Here is a 22,617-nt window from a genome sequence, read left to right as displayed (position 1 = left end):
GGGCTTCCCCGTGCCGCCGAGGGCCAGTCCCGCGGGCGCCTCCTCCCGGACTGGCGGTGGGGCATCCCCGGCGCGGCCCCGCCCCCGGGCCTCAGCCCCGCCCCCGCGGCCTCAGAGCCACGGGCGCCCGCCCCGCCCCGCGCCGCCCCGCGCCGGCTCCGCAGCTCGCGCCCGCCCGCCTGCCGGCCCGCCCGGCGCCGGGCCATGGCGCTGCTGCGGGATGTGTCGCTGCAGGACCCGCGGGACCGCTTCGAGCTGCTGCAGCGCGTGGGGGCCGGGACCTATGGCGACGTCTACAAGGTGCGACGGGACGGGCGGGAGAGCCGGGAGGAGGGTGCCAGCCCTGCACACCGCGGCAGGATCTAGCCCCCGGCCCCGCCCCCCATCCCGCTTCACCCTCCGCCCCTGCAGGCCCGCGACACGGTCACGTCTGAACTGGCCGCCGTGAAGATAGTCAAGCTAGACCCAGGTGAGGGACCGGGTCGGGCCTCTGCGCCAGAGGAAGGGCAGAGCGCCTGCGGGCGCGGGGTGCGGGCGGAGGGTTGACGTTTCCGAGACCCCTGAGAGGCGTGCCCCGGGAGGTGCTGTCACCTGCACCTGCCTGGCCCGGAGGGAGGCACTCTGTGCCCATTTTGCAGATGGGGGCACTGAGTCAGGGCAACCCCAGCGCGCCTTCCCCATGATGCTTTGTGCTTCCCAGGGGACGACATCAGCTCCCTCCAGCAGGAAATCACCATCCTGCGTGAGTGCCGCCACCCCAATGTGGTGGCCTACATTGGCAGCTACCTCAGGTGAGGCTGCCTTATCCTCCTGGCCCCAGGCAGCCCCCATGTGACCTGCTTTGTGCCCACCCCAGCTCTTTGTCCCTAGGAATGACCGCTTGTGGATCTGCATGGAGTTCTGCGGAGGGGGCTCCCTGCAGGAGATTTACCATGGTGAGGCCAGGGCTCCAGGCCCCAGCAGGCCCCAGCCTTCCCCCACCCCCACCCCACTGGCGTACCGGAGGGAACTCTGGGCCCTGGATTTGGGCTCCTCTCCACTCCTGCCTGGCTGTGTGACCTTGAGAGAAATACTGTCCATCTCTGGGTTCAGTATCCTAGACTAAACTGGGAGGGGACGTGGCCAACACCGCTTTCATTTAACAGTGCCTGCTGCTTTTCCCGCACACGGTAGCCTGGGTTCCCACACACGGTAGCCTGGGAGGGTGGGCATGACCCCTGGGCCCCCAAGCCAGCCTCTCCCTTTTCCTTTCAGCCACTGGGCCCCTGGAGGAGCGGCAGATTGCCTACGTCTGCCGAGAGGCACTGAAGGTAGCTGGGCCTGTAAGGTGCCCACACCTCTGGTCTCCAGAAGCTGTGGGCTAGGAGCCCAGATGACCAGCAGGGAGGCGGGTGGAGTGCCTCGGGTGGGGCTGGCCCGAGGGGCTGTAGGTCCTGGGGAAAAGGGGCCCCAGCCCTGTTGCCGGAAGCAGTCCATTTCCCTCTTGGCTCAGTCACTTCCTGTTTGGGGAGAGGGGAGGAAGAAGCAGCCTGAGTGGGGGGCCCCAGTCCTGAGAGGGGGTTCGGGGAGGTGGGACAGTGCTGGGTGGCTGCTCTCAGGGACTCCTCTTTGTCCCCAGGGGCTCCACCACCTGCATTCTCAGGGGAAGATCCACAGAGACATCAAGGTAGGTGCCTGGCTGGGGGCATTCCTGGGGAGGGAGGAGGAGGCCCTCGGGGGCACCAGATGGGATTGTCTCTCCTCCATTCCCACAGGGAGCCAACCTTCTCCTCACTCTCCAGGGAGATGTCAAACTGGGTCAGTACCCTGGGGACACCATCAGGGTGAGGGCTCTGTGGACCCTCCCTGGCTACCCTGGATTCAAGGGTTGGGTGTCACTGGGCGAGTCACTTTGCCACTTGAGTCTCAGTTTCCCTGCTTAGAAGATGGAACGGTACTCCCTCCCTGCTGGAAAATGGAGGAGGTTGGGTCTGCACGGAGTTGACATGGGACCAGGCACTCTGTCAGGGATAGAGGGTGGTTGACTCCTCTCAGGAGAGGGACCTGGCCTTGCCTAGGGCCTGCGGCAGCTGTGACCAAGCGGGGCCACCTGCCTGTCTGAGCCCTGCCAGGTGCAGCCCGAGCCAGAGCCCTGGGCGTGGGAGGGTGAGTGGCAGCCAGAAGGCTGGTGAGAGTGGCTGTTTTTCCCCACAGCTGACTTTGGGGTGTCAGGCGAGCTGACAGCGTCTGTGGCCAAGAGGAGGTCTTTCATTGGGACTCCCTACTGGTGAGGCTGCGCCTGGGGCAGAGGGGTAGGGGCCACAGAGTGGGGCACCCGGCCATCCCATCTGTGACCCCACCTCTAGGATGGCTCCCGAGGTGGCTGCTGTGGAGCGCAAAGGTGGCTACAATGAGCTATGTGACGTCTGGGCCCTGGGCATCACTGCCATTGAGCTGGGAGAGCTGCAGCCCCCTCTGTTCCACCTGCACCCCATGAGGTTAGCCCAACACTTGCCCCTCACCTGACCCTTGATCTGCGGCCTGTGGCCCCTGACCTCGCGCCCTCCGCAGGGCCCTGATGCTCATGTCGAAGAGCAGCTTCCAGCCGCCCAAACTGAGAGATAAGACTCGCTGGTAAGGCCCACACCCTGCTGCCGGGACCCCCTTTACTGTCAGCCCTATAGTGGACAAACAGCCTCTGCGAACTCCCGGGGGGGCAACCCCAAGAGCCCTGTCCTCTCTGGGCTACTACAGACCATCTGAGTCAGGGGCCTGGTCCTTCTGTGGGTTGAAGACCCAGCGTGGTCAGGAAAGAAGGGCAGAGAGTTGGTGGAGGAGCCGCTGTGTCGCAAGGCAGCGTTGCTCGGCCAGTGGCCCTTGGCCTCGGCTGGCTCCTTCCTGGGCGGGCCCAGCAGACGCCTCTGGAGGGGTGGTAGGGCAGCTGGCAGGACACCCTGCACGAGGGCTAACCTGGATCTGGCGCTGGGGGGCTCTTGTGCCTTCTAGGACCCAGAATTTCCACCACTTTCTCAAACTGGCCCTGACCAAGAATCCTAAGAAGAGGCCGACAGCAGAGAAGCTCCTGCAGGTGGGAGGCAGGGGGCCGGGAGAGAGGCTCAGTACCCAAAAGCAGGGCCCTGGATCAGGGGCCAACCTGATCACCCCCCTCCCCTACTTTCCAGCACCCGTTCACAACTCAGCAGCTCCCTCGGGCCCTCCTCACACAGCTGCTGGACAAAGCCAGTGACCCTCATCTGGGGACCCCCTCCCCTGAGGACTGTGAGCTGGAGGTAGGTGAGGGGGCTGGAAAGTGAGTCTTGGGCTGGTCTGCTTAGAAAGAGCCCAAGGGTGATGTTGGTGGAGGTCCTTTAACTGGCACCATTGCAGCTCAGGGAGCTGGCCTCAGCTGAGCCCTCCCATTAGGAGTCTCTGCCATGCTGACTTTTGTTTCCTGTACCACCCCCTTGATAGGTCCCTGCCCTTGAGTCCAAGCTGACCATGACCACGACTGTGCCATTTTCTTGCTTTCTGTGTGATCTTTGGCAGCGCTCTGTGTGGGTTCTCTCATCTGTGAAGTGGGGTTCCATTTTATTTTACAATAGTCCCAGAGGGCTGTCATGAAAGCAAAACGCACTGGTGCGTGTGAAGCTCCTAGAGCAGCCCCGGCATGAGGCGCGTGCCGGGTGTGTCCACACTGTTTCTGTTTTTCCTTAGACCTATGACATGTTTCCAGACACCATTCACTCCCGGGGGCAGCACGGCCCAGCCGAGAGGACCCCCTCGGAGATCCAGTGTGAGTCTGCAGCAGGGTCTGTGTGTGTGCAGATTTTGGGGGGCCTGTGTGCACATGGATTTGGTGTGAGTAGGGGTCCATCCTGAGACTCCAGCTCCTTCACCCTTGTACTCTGGGCCCCCCAGTTCACCAGGTGAAATTTGGCGCCCCACGCAGGAAGGAAACTGACCCACTGAATGAGCCGGTGAGCGGGCAGGCCTTGAGGGGAAGGTGGTGCCCAGAGGTGGGGCAGGGAGGTCGGATGGAGGCCGAGCAGCTCAAATCAAGGTGGCCTTGGGCCTTGGACTGTCCAAGCAAGCCTGTCCTACCCAGGGACCTGGAGGGTTAGGGGCTCCTTCCTGGGCCAAGTTCTTTTAGGTGGGTGTCTGGAAGGTAGCACAGAGACCATGCCTTTCACAAAAGGAGGCCGTCATGTGCCCGAGCCCCCACCCTACCCTGCTCAGCCTCGTTTTCCCACCTGTGTGTCCCCAGTGGTCTGACTCTCAGTCTCTGCCCTCATCGGCTCTGTCACTGGTCTCTCCTCACCCCCCAGCCTGTCTCTTCTTCCCTCACTGTCTGTTGCCCTTTCTTTCACAGTCTTCAGCTCTGCCTCCCACTGTCTGTCTCTCTCATCTTCTGTGCGTTTCCATCTCACCTTTCCCGTCTGTCTGTCTGTCTGTCTTTCCTTTCCTGAATCTCTTGAGCGCCCTCTCACGTTGCATCTGTCTCTGCTTCTTCCCCGGTCTCTACCTTGGTTTCCCCCAGTGGGAGGAAGAGTGGACACTACTGGGAAAGGAAGAGTTGAGTGGGTAAGTGAGGTATGGGGAAGCTGCAGGGGGTGGCAGGGGCGGCAGAAAGGCTGACCTCTGACCGGGCACGGTGGCTCATGCCTGTAATCCCAGCACTTTAGGAGGCTGAGGTGGGTGGATCACCTGAGGTCAGGAGTTCAAGACCAGCTTTGCCAACATGGTGAAACCCCATCTCTACTTAAAATACAAAAATTAGGCTGGGCGCGGTGGCTCATGCCTGTAATCCCAGCACTTTGGGAGGCTAAGGTGGGTGGATCACCTGAGGTCAGGGGTTTGAAACCAGCTTTGCCAACATGGTGAAACCCCATCTCTACTTAAAATACAAAAATTAGGCTGGCTGCGGTGGCTTACGCCTGTAATCCCAGCACTTTGGGAGGCCGAGGTGGGCGGATCCCAAGGTCAGGAGTTTGAGACCAGCCTGGCCAACATGGTGAAAGCCCGTCTCTAGTAAAAATACAAAAAATTAGCCGGTGTGGTGGCAGGTGCCTGTAATCCCAGCTACTCAGGAGGCTAAGACAGGAGAATCGCTTGAACCCGGGAGGCGGAGGTTGCAGTGAGCTGAGACTGCACCACTGCACTCCAGCCTGGGCAACAGAGCGAGACTCCATCTCAGATAAATAAACAAACAAAAGTTAGCTGGGCATGGTGGCCCACGCCTGTAATCCCAGCTACTCGGGAGGCTGAGGCAGGAGAATCTGGGAGGCAGAGGTTGCAGTGAGCTGAGATCTTGTCATTGCACTCCAGCCTGGGTGACAAGAGTGAAACTCTGTCTTAAAAAAAAAAAAAAAAAAAGGCTGGGTGTGGCTCACGCCTGTAATCTGAGCACTTTGGGAGGCCGAGGCGGGCGGATCACGAGGGCAGGAGATCGAAACCATGCTGGCTAACACGGTGAAACCCCCTCTCTACTAAAAATACAAAAAATTAGCCGGGTGCGGTGGCGGGCGCCTGTAGTCCCAGCTACTTGGGAGGCTGAGGCAGGAGAATGGCGTGAACTTGGGGGGCGGAGCTTGCAGTGAGCCGCGATTGCGCCACTGCACTCCGGCCTGGGCGACAGAGAGAGACTCCGTCTCAAAAAAAAAAAAAAAAGGCTGACCTCTGACCCCTTTTCCCCACTGCCCAGGAGCCTGTTGCAGTCGGTCCAGGAGGCCCTGGAGGAAAGGTGAGGGATGTGGGCCTGGGGGAGGGGCAAGGGGCAGGTGGCCTTGGTGCCAGTCACACCTCATGCCTCACGCCTCATCTTCCTCCCACAGGAGTCTGACTATTCGGTCAGCCTCAGAATTCCAGGTGCCACACAGAGGGAGGCTGGAGCTGGGATCCAGGCCGCTGCAGAGGGTACGATTGGAGTGGGATGTGGTTACAGGGCAACCTGGTAACGGCCGGGCTGGGCCCTGCCCCTCCTACCAGGAGCTGGACTCCCCAGACGATACCATGGGAACCATCAAGCGGGCCCCGTTCCTAGGGCCACTCCCCCCTGACCCTCCAGCAGAGGAGCTTCTGTCCAGTCCCCCAGGTGAGTCTCAGGCTTGGGAGGCCAGGAGGCAGCCCCAGGGTTGGGGCTGCAGCAGGAAATTACAGCACGCCTGTGCCTGCAGGAACCCTGCCCCCACCTCCTTCAGGCCCCAACAGCTCCCCACTGCTGCCCACGGCCTGGGCCACCATGAAGCAGCGGGAGGATCCTGAGGTAAGAGGGTGCTACAGGGGGGTGAGGAGACGGGCGGCTACAGCTGTCATATCAGCCCTGACTCCTTTCCTCCCTCCCAGAGGTCATCCTGCCACGGGCTCCCCCCAACTCCCAAGGTGCATGTAAGTGTTTGCCCCAAGCCCTGCAGTCCCACAGCCCTGCCACCCACCACCCCTGCACTCCCTCGCCAGCCTCTTGCCTCCTCTGCAGATGGGCGCCTGCTTTTCCAAGGTCTTCAATGGCTGCCCCCTGCGGATCCACGCTGCTGTCACCTGGATTCACCCTGTTACTCGGGGTAGGTGGGGGCAGGGAGGAAGCGGGAGCCCAAGGAATCCCTCAGCTTGGGCCAGGGGCCATGTCTGACCTCTGACCCCATGCCCAAACTGGCAGACCAGTTCCTGGTGGTAGGGGCCGAGGAAGGCATCTACACACTCAACCTGCATGAACTGCATGAGGATACGCTGGAGAAGGTGAGGCCCGGCTGGCTGTGGGGGGCAGAGGCTTTGGGGGGCCTGGGGTGCTGACCACCTGTCCCTCTGTGGCCTCCAGCTGATTTCACATCGCTGCTCCTGGCTCTACTGCGTGAACAACGTGCTGCTGTCACTCTCAGGTACAAGGTGGGATGGGCAGGGAGGCGGGGCCCGCAGGGGCTCCAGCGCCTCAGCATCCTGCCCACCAACACCCCAGGCCTGGCCTCTTCCTGTTTCTGCAGGGAAATCCACGCACATCTGGGCCCATGACCTCCCAGGCCTGTTTGAGCAGCGGAGGCTACAGCAACAGGTTCCCCTCTCCATCCCCACCAACCGCCTCACCCAGCGCATCATCCCCAGGTCAGGGATCTTGGGCGTGCAGGGAGCGGGAGGCAGAGGGGCAGGGAGGGGCTGGAACATGGCCTTGACAGTTCCTGGGATTGCAGCAATCTTAGACGTGTTACTTTGTCTCTCTGAGCGCCCGTTTCCTCCTCTGTCAATACAATTGATGGCCTTCCCACCCCCTCCCGCCAGCTTGTTGGGAGGCAAGAAGGAGACAGTGGATGTGAAAGTGCTTTCCAAGTTGTAGGAGCTGTGGTTGTTCGGATGTCGGGCTTGACAGTTAAGCAAACGTTTACTGAGCACTTATGCTATGTTGGCCCCTATGCTGGGCTTCGGGACATGGAGAATCCCATGAGTCCTCGCTTTCAAGAAATGGGGGAGATGGGCAAGTCCTTGCTTTCAAGGATTCCCATGAGTCCTTGCTTTCAAGAAACAGCGGGGCTGGGTGTGGTGGTTCATGCCTGTAATCCCAATCCTGTAATCCGAGGCAGAAGGATTGTTTGAGGCCATGTGTTTGAAATCAGCCTGAAAACACAGGGAGACCTTGTCTCTACAAAAAATCAAAAAAGGCTGGGCGGGGTGGCTCACGCCTGTAATCCCAGAACTTTGGGAGGCCAAGGCGGATGGATCACGAGGTCAGGAGATGGAGACTATCCTGGCTAACATGGTGAAACCCCGTCTGTACTAAAAATACAAAAAAAATTAGCCGGGCATGGTGGCACATGCCTGTAGTCCCAGCTACTCGGGAGGCTGAGACAGGAGAATCGCTTGAACCTGAGAGGCAGAGGTTGCAGTGAGCCGGGATCACGCCACTGCACTCCAGCCTGGCCGACAGCGAGAGTCTGTCTCAAAAAAGAAAGAAAAAAAAAATCAAAAAATCAAAAAATGGGGCCAGGCACAGTGGCTCACGCCTATAATCCTAGCACTTTGAGAGGCCGAGGTGGGCGGATCATGAGGTCAGGAGTTTACGACCAGCCTGGCTAATATGGTGAAACCCCGCCTCTACTGAAAATACAAAAATTAGCTGGGCGTAGTGGTGCGTACCTGTAGTCCTAGCTACTCGGGAGGCTGAGGCAGAAGAATCACTTGAACCCTAGAGGCAGAGGTTGCAGTGAGTGGAGATTGCACCACTGCACTCCAGCCAGGGCGACAGAGTGAGACTGCATCTCAAAAAAAAAAAAAAAAAATCAAAAAATTAGCTGAGCATGGTGATGTAGGCATGGTGTTGTGTGTTGGTGGTCCCAGCCACTCAGGAGGCTGAGGTGGGAGGATTGCTTGAACCCAGGAGGTTGAGGTTGAAGTGAACTGTGATTGCGATCGTACCACTGCATTGAAGCCTGGGCAACAGAGCAAGACCTTGTCTCAAAAAAAAGAAAAAGGGAAATGTGGATGGTTAGCAGCCGGTACTGAGGTCCAGTTAGAGGGAGAGCTGGGAGGTGTGGAGAGGCCTCAGAGACCGGGCAAGCTTGGGAGGTACGAAAGTGTGTCAGGGTTTCTAGGCAGATGAGGTAGGGAATGGCACTCCAGGCAGGGGGAAGAGCAAGTATGTGTTAGTATGTGTTGGGGCGGAGCAGCCTGGTGAGCTGGGGAGCTGTAAGAGTTTGCCTGGGGGCCAGGCACAGTGGCTCACGCCTGTAATCCTGCACTTTGGGAGGCTTTGGCGAGTGGATCAACTGAGTCAGGAGTTCGAGACAAGCCTGGTCAACATGGCGAAACCCCGTCCCTAGTAAAAATACAAAAATTAGCCGGGCATGGTGGCGGGCGCCTGTAATCCCAGCTACTCGGGAGGCTGAGGCAGGAGAATCGCTTGAACCTGGGAGGTGGAGGTTGCAGTGAGCCGAGATCGCACCATTGCACTCCAGCCTGGGCAACAGAGCAAGACTCCGTCTCAAAAAAAAAAGAAAAACAGAAGAGAAAAACAGTCAGATTCTGATTCTCTTTTGAAAGTTGAGCCAGTAGGATTTCCTGATGAAAGAGAAAGAGGAGTCAAGGATGGCTCCAAGGTTTTTGGCCTGGGTGTCAGGAAGAATGCAGCTGTCATCAGCTGAAGGTGGAGCAGTTTCAGGGGGAGCTGAATTCAATTTTGTTGCATGAACATGCTTATTAGATGTGCAAGTGGGACCTGCATCAGTCCATGGCTTGGTGGGGCTGGGCTCTGAAGGGAGGGGCCCTGGGCTATGGGCCCCTGACATTGTCATGACCAGGTGGGTGGTGTGGGAAGCAGTGGACTGAGTGCAGAGGGTAGGGGAGGCCAGGCTAGTGGCTGCAACAGCTGGGGAGCTCGGGAGCCCCCTTCCTGCAACGTGCTCACTCCAGGACCACATCTGGAGCCCGGTGGCCTTGGGGCTTCCTGAACTCAGTCCCCAAGTGAGTCTGCTTTGGTGCAGGACCTACAGGAAACAGGCCCATCAGAGCCCCAACAGGTCACAGGCAGCTTTGAGCTTGTGTTCGGGAAATGGCAGAGGCACATTGAGTGCTTTGAATGCAAAGAACAGAGAACTGGAGTTGTTTGGAGAAAAAACAAATACAAAATATATGCCTTTGTCCCATCCAAAGACCAGATGGGGAGGAGAGTGGGAGGAATGTGGGGAGAGGGAGGGACGAGGGCCAGGGACAGTGAGAGACAGACATTGGCTTCCTCCGTGTCCTGGCAGAAGGTACAAACAGGACACGGGCCACTGGGTGGAGGTGGCAGGGCTGCTGACAGGAAGCCCCATTCCCCAGAGGAAGAAACAGGCTGAGAGGGTCCCCTGGAGTGTTAGGGGACACTCAGTGTCCAAGGCAACGGCCCCTCTGATAACTGTCCCTCACTATTTCTACCCCGACAGCAAGGCAAGCCACCCACTGGCCCCACAGGGCTGTTGCCTCTGCTGGAGAAGCAGAGGGCAGGCCATTTGCCTTTTGAAGTTCATTCACTGCCCCGGGCCTGTTTTCCCATCTGTGAAATGGGCCGTGCGCACTCTGCGCAACCTGGTGGGGCTGGAGCCTGCATCCTCCCCGGCCCCTCCATGCTCTCATTTCTTCATTCATTTCTTTTTTCTTTTTCTTTTTTTTTGAGACCGAGTTTCACTCTCATTGCCCGGGCTGGAGTCCGATGGCACAATCTCGGCTCACTGCAACCTCCACCTCCTGGGTTCAAGCAATTCTCCTGCCTCAGCCTCCCAAGTAGCTGGGATTACAGGCACGTGCCACCACGCCTGGCTAATTTTGTATTTTTAGTAGAGACAGGGTTTCTCCATGTTGGTCAGGCTGGTCTCGAACTCCCGACCTCAGGTGATCTGCCTACCTCGACCTCCCAGAGTGCTGGGATTACAGGCGTGAGCCGTTGCACCTGGCATCATTTCTTTCTTTATACCCTACCTTTACCTGGCAAGGACTTTCAGTGACTCAAAATAGGTGGAAAGTCCTAATATGGGATGACAGGAGCTGGCCCTCTGTGAGCACACACGATTCCCAGCACTGCCGAGAGCACCTCCCCTGTATTAACTCATGAAGCCTTCACTGTGACCCTCTGGGGTGGGGCCCGCCATTATCCCCAATCTACAGATGACGAAACTGAGGCATGGAGAGATTAAGTGGCTTGCCTGGAGTCACACAGAGCTAGAAGCAATCCTGAGACCCAAACCCCTGGCCTGGATGGAGACACTCCCTCCTGGCTTCAGGGCTGGGAGACTGGCTTCAGTTCCTCCACCTTTCCCAGCTGTTCTTGGGGCAGGTTACTTTGTGTCTCTGAGTCTCCGTCCCTTGTAAAGAGGGAAGCTGATAGTGCCCACCTCATAGGGCTCTGCAGGGGCCTTGCCCATGGATGGCATCCCGGACACAGGCCCTGGTTGTCACCCCTACAGGCGCTTTGCTCTGTCCACCAAGATTCCTGACACCAAAGGCTGCTTGCAGTGTCGTGTGGGTAAGAAATGGGCTGGGCGGGGTGGGGCGGGGCCTGGTGGGGGGCAGCGCAGGCCCAGCCCGGTGCCCACTGCCTGCTCCCCTGCCAGTGCGGAACCCGTACACGGGTGCCACCTTCCTGCTGGCCGCCCTGCCCACCAGCCTGCTCCTGCTGCAGTGGTATGAGCCGCTGCAGAAGTTCCTGCTGCTGAAGGTGAGGGGCGGTGGGGGGAGGCCCAGGGCACCCTCAGAGCTCTGGGGGGAGAAATGGAGACCTGAGCATCCCTGCTGCCCCCTAGAACTTCTCCAGCCCTCTGCCCAGCCCAGCTGGGATGCTGGAGCCGCTGGTGCTGGATGGGAAGGAGCTGCCGCAGGTGTGTGTGGGGGCCGAGGGGCCTGAGGGGCCTGGCTGCCGCGTCCTGTTCCATGTCCTGCCCCTGGAGGCTGGCCTGACGCCCGACATCCTCATCCCACCTGGTGAGCAGAAGGGCCAGGCTGCTGGGGGTGGGTGTGTGTGCATGAGAGACCGAGGGAGGGAGGCAGGGAGGGCTGAGGCTCCCAAACTAGGCTCCCCACAGCCAGTGGCTCCACAGAGACCTTGAGGGCTGCCATGTGGGGTCTGGGGCCCACAGCCTCCCTTCAACAAGCTTCACCTGGGCTTCCATAAAAGGGTTCATTAGACGGAAGGGCTTGGTAGCTAAGAAAATCCTGGCCAGGCCGGGCACAGTGGCTCACGCCTGTAATCCCGGCATTTTGGGAGGCCAAGGAGAGAGAGGGGCTTGAGCTCATGAGTTTGAGACCAGCCTGGACAACATGGTGAGACCCTGACTCTACAAAAAATTAGCTGGGCATGTTGATGCACGTGTGTAGTCCCAGCTACTTGGGCTGAGGTGGGAGGATCACTTGAGCCTGGGAGACAGAGGCAGTTGTGAGCCATGTTCGAGCCACTGTCCAGCCTGGGTGACAGAGTGAGACCCTATCTCAAAACAAAAAACAAAAACAAAAACAAAAACTGGTCAACATTGCTCCGGGCTGCAGGGAAGAGGCAGATCTGGCAAGGCAGGGCCTAGAGGCCCCATTCTCAGCCAGGAAGCAGGACTCCAGGTGTTGTGGCAGCTTGGGGTGATAATGAGCAGTGATGGGTAAGGGAGAAGGGAGGGCACACGTAGTTAAGGCACCTGGTGCCAGGCCCTGAGCCAGGGGTCTCACACACAGGATTTTATTCTTTATTTATTTTTTTATTTTTTGAGACAGAGTCTTGCTCTGTCGCCCAGGCTGGAGTGCAATGGCACGACCTCGGCTCACTGCAACCTCTGCCTCGTGGGTTCCAGCTATTCTCTTGCCTCAGCCTCCCAAGTAGCTGGGATTACAAGCATGTGCCACCACGTCCGGCTACTTTTTGTATTATTAGTAGAAATGGGGTTTCGCCATGTTGGCCAGGCTGGTCTCCAACACCTGATCTCAGGTGATCCGCCCGCTTTGGCCTCCCACAGTGCTGGGATTACAGGTGTGAGCCACTGCGCCCAGCCCAGGATTTTATTCCTGATCCTCATGATAGCCTCTCAAGGCAGTGCCATCTTGTCTGTGTTATGAGAAAACAGAGGCTCCGAGAGGTAAAGTGATTTGTACCAGGTCACACAGTGACTGGGTCACGAGGCCTGGTCCCCTTAAACCTGGAGCCCTCCCGTGGCTCCCCGTGACTCCTCCTCCACTCCCCATGAGCCCTAGGACGGGTCACTCATCCTCTCAGAGCCTCAGTTCCCAGCCCTGGAGGGAGATGAGGTTTCCCAGCCCCACAGGGCTGTTGTGAGGCTGACGTGCCCTCATGGCCAAGGGCTGTCTGTAGCCTGGCCCCCATATCCTCTTGGGGTTGGGGGACTGGTGGCTCAGCCAGGCCATGTCTCTCTTCTCTGCCTGCAGAGGGGATCCCAGGCTCGGCCCAGCAGGTGATCCAGGTGGACAGGGACACAATCCTAGTCAGCTTTGAACGTGAGTGCCCTGGGGGCAGGGCTTAGGGCAGGGGAGTATGGAGGTGAGGTGACCACGTGGGTCTGCCTTCCCAGAAGGGAGCCTCCCTGTCCCCACTCACCAGTTCCTTCCCTGTGCAGGCTGTGTGAGGATTGTCAACATGCAGGGCGAGCCCACGGCCACACTGGCACCTGAGCTGACCTTTGATTTCCCCATCGAGACTGTGGGTGAGTGAGCCAGAGGTGGGGTGCAGGCCTTTCCCTGGCCTGGAGCACGTTGTGGCTCAGGGGCCTGGGGCTGGCAGTAGGATGAGGAGGCAGATCCCCCAGCCCCTCTCCTGAGCCATCCTGGTCACCTGAGGTCAGTGAGGACCCCTGTGGCCCAGACCCAGGCTCAGGCGTGGCTGAGGGGGCGCCAAGATGGGTGCAGGGCTGATGGTGGCCTGGCCCCCATAGTGTGCCTGCAGGACAGTGTGCTGGCCTTCTGGAGCCATGGGATGCAAGGCCGAAGCCTGGATACCAATGAGGTGAGTGGGGCCCAGGGACCTTGCTGTCCCCTGCCTTGTGGTCCCTACCTCTTTGGAAAGGACCTACTGGAGTGGCCTCAGTGCTTCCCACCTGTCTTCCCAGGTGACCCAGGAGATCACAGATGAAACAAGAATCTTCCGAGTGCTTGGGGCCCACAGGTAGGCGGTGGTACCCTAGCCTCCCCTTCAGATGCCCCTGAGGCCAGAGAAGGGGCTGATGTACCAAGTATCTCCCGCCCTGCCCCCTACTCCTCTCTCCTCCAGAGACATCATCCTGGAGAGCATTCCCACTGACAACCCAGAGGCGCACAGCAACCTCTACATCCTCACGGGCCACCAGAGCACCTACTAAGAGCAGCGGGCCTGTCCAGGGGCTCCCCACCCCACCCCATGCCTTAGCTGCAGGCCCTTTTGGGCAAAGGGGCCCATCCTAGACCAGAGGAGCCCAGGCCCTGGCCCTGCTGGGGCTGAAGGTCAGAAGTAATCCTGAGAAATGTTTCAGGCCTGGGGAGGGAGGGGAGCCCCCGACGCCTCTGCAATAACTGGACCAGGGGGAGCTGCTGTCACTCCCCCATCCCCAAGGCAGCCCAGTCCCTAGTGCCCAAGGCAGGGACCCTGGGCCTGGGCCATCCATTCCATTTTGTTCCACATTTCCTTTCTACTCTTTCTGCCAAGAGCCTGCCCCTGCATTTGTCCTGGGAAACACGGTATTTAAGAGAGAACTATATTGGTATTAAAGCTGGTTTTTTTTAGTCCCCTGGTCCCTCTGGGTAGGGGGAGTGAACCCACCTCATCTCCCGCCTCCTTCCCTCCAACACACCTTTCTGTAGGCACCACAGAAGGGCAGGGCCCCCAGGGTTTTGGAGAAGCCAGGTAGAGGTGACAGGAGGCCATGGCCCCCAGCAGCCTTCTAGGGGCACTGTGCCTTCCCCTGCATCCTTGGTCAGAACTGACCCTCAGCTTTGCAGTTTGAGGGCTCTGCTGTAGTTTAGCACCCCAAGGACTCATGCAGATGGGGGGACCTCAACAAAGGGACTCTCATCCAGGGCACCCTTGCCCCACGTAGGATCTCACTGGGTGACCCCTGGAAGGGCCCAGGAGGAGCCCCCAGAGGGCTGTTCCCTCCATTCCCATGGAGGCTGCTGCCCATGGAGGTAGCCTGTGTGACCTGTATCCCCTGCCTCCACCTACTGCCTAGGTGTTAGACCAGGAACATCAGATGACAGCACGATCATCAGATTGGATGGGAAGGCTAGCCTGTGTCCGTCTACCAGACTCCCAAGGGCTGCCTCAGTGCCAGGCCCTGGGGTCACTACCAGAAACAGACCAGCCCCCAGGGAGGGCGTCCTCCTTGCTGGAGCCTGCATCTTGAGGGCATGGCCATTCTCCTGTAGCTTGTGCTTACGCTGTCATTCTCCAAGGGTCTGTCTGCTCAGCTCTGAATGCCAGGGCCCCCAGGGCTGGGCATCCCCTTTTGCCCCAGGCACTGATCAGCCGCTCTTGACTAGAGCCTTCGGGCAGCTGCAGCCCAGGAGGCAGGATGGGAGCTGCCTTGAGGGCCCACAGCTGGGGGGCTGGGAAGGTGGGGGAAGGGGGGGGAAGAGCTGGAGCAAAGGCCCCATGGTCACCCCTACATTCAAGGCAGGTGTTGGAGGAAGACCTTTGCACCTGGCGGGTGGCAATAAAGACTTGCGGAGTGACGTGGTAGGTGGATGGCAGCCATGCGAGTAGGCTCAGTGGTTCCCAGGGTGTCACACTGTCCCCTCAGCCACCCTCCAGCAGAGTTTCAACTGTTCTGACTCTGTCCAGTGACTGGGTTTCTTGGCTGGAATGGGGAGCCAGCCCGGGGGAGGGAACACATCTCTTCACACCAGGCATTCACACCCATGTTCCCGTGAGCCCCAAGGAGGGTGAGGGGCACCTTCCAAATTGGGGTCGGTGGTAACAGGGATACAAAGTTAATTCCTAACTTCCAATTTTCCAGATTTCTCGGAGGAATGTTGGGACCAGGGTGGGGTAAGTGGGGACAGGGAGGTGAGCTCCTGCTCAGCAAAGGCCCTGACCAAGGGCACCCTGGGGAGGACTGGCTTTCCGTCCACCAACCGGCCAGCAGCAGACAGTGCCTCCTTGTGGCGGATCTTCCCGGACCTCAGATTCAGTCTGGAAACTGTTTGGACTGCAGAGTGTAAACTGCCAAAGTGGGGGCCTCCCATAAAACGCTTGCTGCCAGCAAAGGCAGGCCAAGAGCAAAGAAAGGCCGAGAAACCAGGGAATATGCACTGAGAGACTAACACTTTAAATTTTATTTATGTATTTTTAAATGGGTAACCTTTGCCCATGGTACATATTTTTTTAAATACAGCAGAGATATAATGAAGAGTCTCCCTCTTACCCCGTCCCCAGCCACCCTGGTCTCAGTTACTTATGAACCCTTCTAGAAGTATTTTGCGTATTTAAGCAATTTGATATATTTTATTCTTGGCGATTTTTTATATACGTATTAACATATTCCACATACTGTACTGACCTTGCCCTTTAAAAATATATCCTGGGGGGCCAGGTGTGGTGGCTCACACCTGTAATCCCAGCACTTTGGGAGGCCGAGGCGGGCAAATCACGAGGTCAGGGGTTCGAGACCAGCCTGGCCAACATGGTGAAACCCCGTCTCTACTAAAAATACAAAAAATTAGCTGGGCATGGTGGCGAGTGCCTGTAATCCCAGCTACTCGGGAGGCTGAGGCAGGAGAATCGCTTGAACCTGGGAGGCGGAGGTTGCAGTGAGCCTAGAACATGCCACTGCACTCCAGCCTGGGCGACAGTACAAGACTCTGTCTCAAAAAAAAAAAAAAGAGAAAAAAATATATCCTGGAGAATATGAATGTATTAAATTATCACATGCACCCTGAAAAGATATGTATATATCCTGGAGAGTTTTGCGTTAAAGATCTCCCTTTTAAAAAAAAATTTTTTTTTACAGCTAGTGGTATTCCATTGTGTATGTTTCCCATAACAAATGTTAATGACCTGCAGTGAGATCCCTATTGGTGGAAATTTGAGTTGTTTTTACTACTTTTATATTACAAACAATGCTGCAATAAATATTATTAGGCTAGTGCCCCTCTGTACATATTCAAGCACTTCTAGAAGATAAGTTCCTGGAAGCAGCATTAATGAGTTAGCGGTGGCTACATATGTCGTGGTGATAGCTGCTGTCCAGTTGCCCCTCCATGGGCAGAAACCTGTGGGAGGGTTAGACCAGACTCTTTAAGTCATTCTTGAGGACAAGTAGAAGGGACATGGGCCCCCCCAGGATGTTCAGGTAACTGGCCCATACCCGGAGTCATCCTGGTGAAAGTCAAGGGGAGCACCATGATGTGTGCTTCGGGACGGTGGAGGATCTGCCGTGTTCCCTGTGGCATGTCCAGCACCTGCTCACTGCCAGTGCTCAGGAGACCCTCATGAGTAAGGGAATGGACAAGATGTGGTGAAGAGGAGTCCCTGCAATCTGCCCTTGGACTGGGTGAGCCACCCCAGCTCGCTGAGCTTTACTTTCCTTAGGTTTACCATATCCAAAGCCAACTGCAGGGCTGTCAGGAGGATCAGAAATACTGTAACAGACATAATGCGATAACATAGATGACTCTTAGAGGTAAATTAAAACAGCACTTTATGCACAGTACGATAGCATATTATAAAGCTCAAAAACAAAATGAAACCATCTATTGTTTAGCAATACATGCCCAAGATACAACCCTATTAAAAAATCAAGGGAAGGAAAAGCACAAAATCTGAGATGGTCGTCCTTGAGAGGAGTGTGGGATGGGATAAGGAAGGAGCCCGGGAATTTTTAAAGGTATTGGTAATATCTTAGCTCTCAGGTTTGGTGGTAGGTTCATGGGTATTTAAGTTATAACTCAGTTCCTAACTCACATAAGGTGCCACACATCCTTTTGTATGTATCAAATATTATGTCATAAAATTTTAGTTTGGGCATGGTGGTTCATGTCTGTAATTCCAGCACTTTGGGAAACTGAGGCAGGCAGATCACTTGAGCCCAGGAGTTCTAGACCAGCCTGGGCAACATGACAAAACCCTGTCTCTACAAAAAATACAAAAATTAGCTGGACATGGTGGCACTCGCCTGCAGTCCCAGCTACTCTGGAGGCTAAGGTGGGAGGATTGCTTGAGCCTAGGAGTTCAAGGCTGCAGTGAGCTATGAACTTGCCACTGCACTCCAGCCTGGGTGACAGAGTGAGACCCTGTCTCAAAAAGAAAAAAAAAAAGAAAAAAATTAAAAAAATATATTTAAAAGTAATCACTGAAAAAATAGAACTCGCTTGAAAGACAAGACCAAAAACGAAGAGGACGTTTCCCTAGATGGTGAAAACAAGTGGGGCGGAATCACTGCAGTGTCCCGCACAGAACTCTGGAATTGCCACTTTGCAGCTGCTGCCTTCTAGTGTGTATTGTTGAAAGACAGTTTTATTGAGGCATAATTGGCATACAATAAGCTGCATATAAAAATGTGTACGTGATGACTTTTGACATACGTGTACACCCGTGAAGCCATTTCCACAATCAAGATAATCACCATCCCCTTCACTATGGAAAGTTTCCCATGCCCTTGGTAAGCCCACCCTCCTGCTTCTTGCCTCCCATCCCCAAGTAACAACTGTGCTGCTTTCTGTCACTACAGGTTAATCTGCACTTTCTAGAATATATGTAAACAGAATCACACAGTATGTACTTGTGTTTTGTCTGGCTTCTTGCTTAGCTGAGCGTAAGGATTTGCGAGTCATCCCTGTTGCATGCATTAATAGTTTATTCCTTTTTATTGCCAAGTAGTATTCCATTGTTTGGATGCACCAGTTTGTTTAGCTGTTCACCTGTTGATGGACATTTGGACCATGTTCAGTTGTGAACTATTACAAATAAAGCTGCTATAAACATTCATGTACCTGTCTTTGTTGGATATATTCTATCATTTCTTGTGGGTAAATACTTTGGAGTGGAAGGGCTGAGTCACAGTTAAGTGTTGTTTAATTTTTTTGAGATGGAGTCTCACTGTCACCTAGGCTGGAATGCAGTGGCCTGATCTTGGCTCACTACAACCTCCGCCTCCTGGGTTCAAGTGATTTTCCTGCCTCAGCCGCCTGAGTAGCTGGGACTACAGGCGCCTGCCACCACACTCAGCTAATTTTTTTTGTATTTTTAGTAGAGATGGGGTTTCACCGTGTTAGCCAGGATGGTCTCAATCTCCTGACCTCATGATCTGCCTGCCTCGGCCTCCCAAAGTGCTGGGATTACAGGTGTGAGCCACCGCGCCCAGCCTTTTTTTTTTTTTTGAGACAGGGTCTCCCTCTGTCACTCAGGCTTCAGTGCAGTGGTGTGATCACAGCTTATTGCAGCCTCAAACTCTTTGGGGTCAAACAATCGTCCTGCCTCAGCCTCCCAAGTAGCTGGAACTACAGGCACACATCACGCTCAGCTGATTATTATTATTTTTGTTTCTGTAGAGACAGTCTCCCTATGTTGCCCAGGCTGGTTTCGAACTCCTGGCCTCAAGCAATCCTCCTGCCTTGCCTTCCCAAAGTGCTGAGATTACAAGTGTGAGCCACTGCACCCAGCCCTTGGTGCATTTCTCAATGCCTATAGTTATATAATGTTGCAAAAATGGAATCATGTAATACATTTGTTAAGTGTATGAAACATTTTTTTTTTAACGTTGGATTTTTAGGCTGGGTTTGGTGGCTCACGCCTGTAATCCCAGCACTTTGGGAGGCTGAGGCGGGCGAATCACTTGAGATCAGGAGTTGAGACCAGCCTGGCCAACATGGTGAAACCCCGTCTCTACTAAAAATACAAAAATTAGCCAAGCATGGTGGCGCATGCCTGTAATCCCAGCTACTCTGGAGGCTGAGTCACGAGAATCGCTTGAACCCAGGAGGAGGAGGTTGCAGTGAGCCAAGATCATGCCACTGCACTCTGGTCTGGGTGACAGAGCAAGACTCCATCTCATAAGAAAAAAAAAAAAAGTTGGATGTTTAAGATGTGTTGGGCAACTTCCAGCCGCCCATTTCACTCTGCAATAGGAGGGCATGTGCTGTGTATCCTTCTGTAGCCTTTGTTATGCCCAGATAATCATATGCAAACATGCACACATCTGTATGGGGTTTGTGTTACAAAAACAAAGCCATGTCATATATATTTCTTTGTTAACACAGAACAGTAGTTACTTTAGGTCGGTTGGTATGAATTAACAGCTTTTCAAAGCTGCCTAATATTCTAGGTTATGGGTTTTCCAATTCAATTGTTCATATATTGATGGAAATTCACTTTGTTTGCCCATTTTTACCACTACAAACAATGCTGCAGTAAATGCAGAAGACTTTGAAAACATTATATAATCACATGGCTTGTTTGGGGGCAGATTCCCAGGAGTGGGATATTGGAGCGAAAGGGTTTATGTTTTCTTTCTTTTGAGACAGAGTCTCACTCTGTCGCCCAATCACAGCTCACTTCTGCCTCTACCTCCTGGGCTCAAGGGATCCTCCCACCTCAGCTTCACAAGTAGCTGTGAGTACAGGTGCATATTTTTTTATTTTTTGAAAGGGGGAACAATTTTAATGAACAGAATGCTTTCTAAAAGATTAACGATAGTAGGTGTTAGCACATTTATGTTCTGCTATTTTCATTTATTTTGAGATTCCTCATTATCACCTTAATTTGTATTTCCCTTATAGGCAGTGTCTAAATACTGGTAAATAAATTAGCTAGTCTCAAGGATTCTGTAACAGTCGCACAAACTCAGCACAGTCTAAGGTGGTACTGCTATAACAGAATCCCTGAGACTGGGTAATTTATTTATTTGAGACAGGGTCTTGCTCTGTTGCTCAGGCTGGATTGCAGTGGCGTGATCATAGCTCATTGCAGCCTTGATCTCCTGGGCTCAAGTAATCCTCCTGCTTCAGCCTCTTGTGTAGCTGGGACTATAGACATGGACCACCATGACCAGCATTTTTTTTTTTTTTTTTTTTTTCAGTAGATGTTGCCCAGGCTGGTCACAAACTTCTGAGCTCAAGAGATCCTCCCACCTCAGACTCTCAAAGTGCTGGGATTACAGGCATTAGCCACCACACCCAGTCTGGGTAATTTATAAAGAATGGAGATTTCTGGCTGGGCGCGGTGGCTCACGCCTGTAATCCCAGCAGTTTGGGAGGCCAAGGTGGGTGGATCACCTGAGGTTAGGAGTTCGAGACCAGCCTGGCCAACACGGTGAAACCCTGTCTCTATTAAAAATACAAAAAATTAGCCAGGCATAGTGGCGGCACCTGTAATCCCAACTACTTGGGAGGCTGAGGCAGGAGAATCATGTTGGCCAGGCTGGTTTCGAACTCCTGACCTCAGGTGATCCACCCACCTCGGCCTCCCAAAGTGTTGGAGCCACCACGCCTGGCTGGAGATTAAGTTTCTAACACATGAGCTTTGGGGGACACATTCAAACCTGTCCACCTAAAGTAATCAAAAGGGTCAGAATCTAATTTCAATAGTTTATTCAAGCACAAAACATGAGGGTGGACTACCTGGAAACACCGACTCCAAATGAATGGAGTCAGTGTTTCGAAGTAGAGAAGTTAAGGTTTCATTTACACACGTAGAGGCAGAGGAGTTTTAGGATTACATTCTTCATATATGGTCAGTGCGTACTTACAGTAATTTGGATATAGGCCGAGTGCAGTGGCCCACGCATGTAATCCCAGCACTTTGGGAGGCCGAGGTGGGCAGATCACCTGAGGTCAGGAGTTCAAGACCAGCTTCGCCAACATGGTGAAATTCCATCTCTACAAAAATATAACAATTAGCTGGGCATGATGGCAGGTGGCTGTAATCCCGGCTACTCAGGAGGCTGAGGTGGGAGAATCGCTTGAACTTGCGAGGCAGAGGGTGCAGTGAGCCGAGATTGTGCCATTGCACTCCAGCCTGGGCGACAGAGCCAGACTCTGTCTCAAATTGAAATAATAATAATAATAATTTGGTTGTAAGCAGTGTTTCTTTTTGGGAGGCATACGTTTAACATTTTTTACAGAGGGTGTAATAGTCATGGGTTTGCTGTCATCTGGTCTAAGTAAAGCAGGACAACAAAAGGGAAGTTAATCTATAAGAAGGGTCATTAAGAAGGCAGCAGATTTTTGTCCCATGTTTAATTCTCTCCAACAATTGTACAGAACAAGAAAAACAAGCAGGTCTAATTTATTATCTCAGAAAAAATTATAACCATACGTGGCTGAGATCACAGTCACCTCTCTCTCCAGGTTTCAAGTGTTGTGGGGGTTCCAACATCTTTTCTATTTATCTTAAAAAACCACAGCAGAGGGGTTGTGCACCCTTTCATGTTTCTTGGCTATTTGGATTTATTCTTCTGAGACATGTCCATTCCTATTTTTTGCTCATTTTCTATTGTTTTTGCCTTTTTTCTAATTAGTTTTAAAGATGTATTTGTATATTACAGGTATTGGCTCTTTATCATGTATGGCAAATATTTTTTCCTCATCTATCATTGTCTCGACTTTTATCAGTGTTAATTTTCGGGGTAATCAAGTATATCTTTTTACAGTTTGAGGTTCCTGTCTTTGCAATCTCTCAACCCCTAGAATACCCTTATAGTCTCCTAAATTATATTCTAAATGTTGTTTAAATTTAAGATTCTACGCCATTTATCAACGAAATCATCTTTTCCTGATTGAAATAAAATACCACCTTTGTGGTATTTCGGGATTCTGTTGCACTAATGTGTCTTTCCTACCAACAATATCATATTGTTTTATTATTGTGGTTTTTTGTTTTTGAGACGGAGTCTCATGCTGTTGCCCAGGCTGGAGTACAGTGGTGCGATCTCAGCTTACTGCACCTCCGCCTCCTGGGTTCAAGCAGTTCTCCTGCCTCAGCCTCCTGAGAAGCTGGGATTATAAGCGTCTGCCACCACGCTTGGCTAATTTTTGTACTTTTAGTAGAGACGGGGGTTTCACTGTGTTGGTCAGGTTGGTCTCGAACTCCTGACTTCAGATGATCCCCCCGCCTTGGCCTCCCAGTGCCTTGGCACTGGCCTATTCTGTTTTATATACTATGTTTGTCATCTGGAAAGGCAAGCTCCTGCTCCGTCTTGTAAAGTTTTCCCAGTACTGTAGTAG

At 54.4% G+C, this 22,617-nt stretch overlaps 1 protein-coding gene across 3 annotated transcripts; it reads left to right on the top strand.

Moving 5' to 3' along the window:
• The first annotated feature begins 116 nt into the window (after positions 1–116).
• MAP4K2 (mitogen-activated protein kinase kinase kinase kinase 2) lies at positions 117–18,382 on the top strand. 3 transcript variants are annotated; one of them, XM_055354429.2, is made up of 32 exons: positions 117–300; positions 412–469; positions 701–791; positions 871–935; positions 1,255–1,310; positions 1,619–1,666; positions 1,755–1,797; positions 2,194–2,266; positions 2,346–2,477; positions 2,551–2,613; positions 2,986–3,067; positions 3,162–3,269; positions 3,694–3,772; positions 3,898–3,956; positions 4,517–4,560; positions 5,681–5,719; positions 5,811–5,844; positions 5,965–6,070; positions 6,177–6,241; positions 6,322–6,363; positions 6,452–6,536; positions 6,632–6,711; positions 6,791–6,851; positions 6,954–7,071; positions 10,899–10,957; positions 11,046–11,149; positions 11,235–11,412; positions 12,856–12,924; positions 13,044–13,130; positions 13,359–13,429; positions 13,533–13,588; positions 13,694–18,382. In XM_055354429.2, exons 1-32 carry the CDS (start codon positions 205–207, stop codon positions 13,779–13,781), a joined length of 2,439 nt encoding a protein of 812 aa, XP_055210404.1. In that variant the 5' UTR covers positions 117–204; the 3' UTR covers positions 13,782–18,382. The 3 variants fall into 3 exon arrangements, with proteins under 3 accessions (XP_055210404.1, XP_055210405.1, XP_004051504.1); XM_004051456.5 differs by having other exon boundaries at positions 119–300; positions 6,153–6,241; XM_055354430.2 differs by lacking the exon at positions 12,856–12,924 and having other exon boundaries at positions 6,153–6,241.
• The last annotated feature ends 4,235 nt before the right edge of the window (positions 18,383–22,617 follow it).

The sequence above is a fragment of the Gorilla gorilla genome, chromosome 9 (assembly GCF_029281585.2).
Source record: "Gorilla gorilla gorilla isolate KB3781 chromosome 9, NHGRI_mGorGor1-v2.1_pri, whole genome shotgun sequence".
In the NCBI taxonomy this organism is placed as follows: Eukaryota; Metazoa; Chordata; class Mammalia; order Primates; family Hominidae; genus Gorilla; species Gorilla gorilla.
The sequence above is the reverse complement of the archived record's forward strand: the minus strand, read 5'-3'. Positions and strand labels throughout refer to the sequence as shown.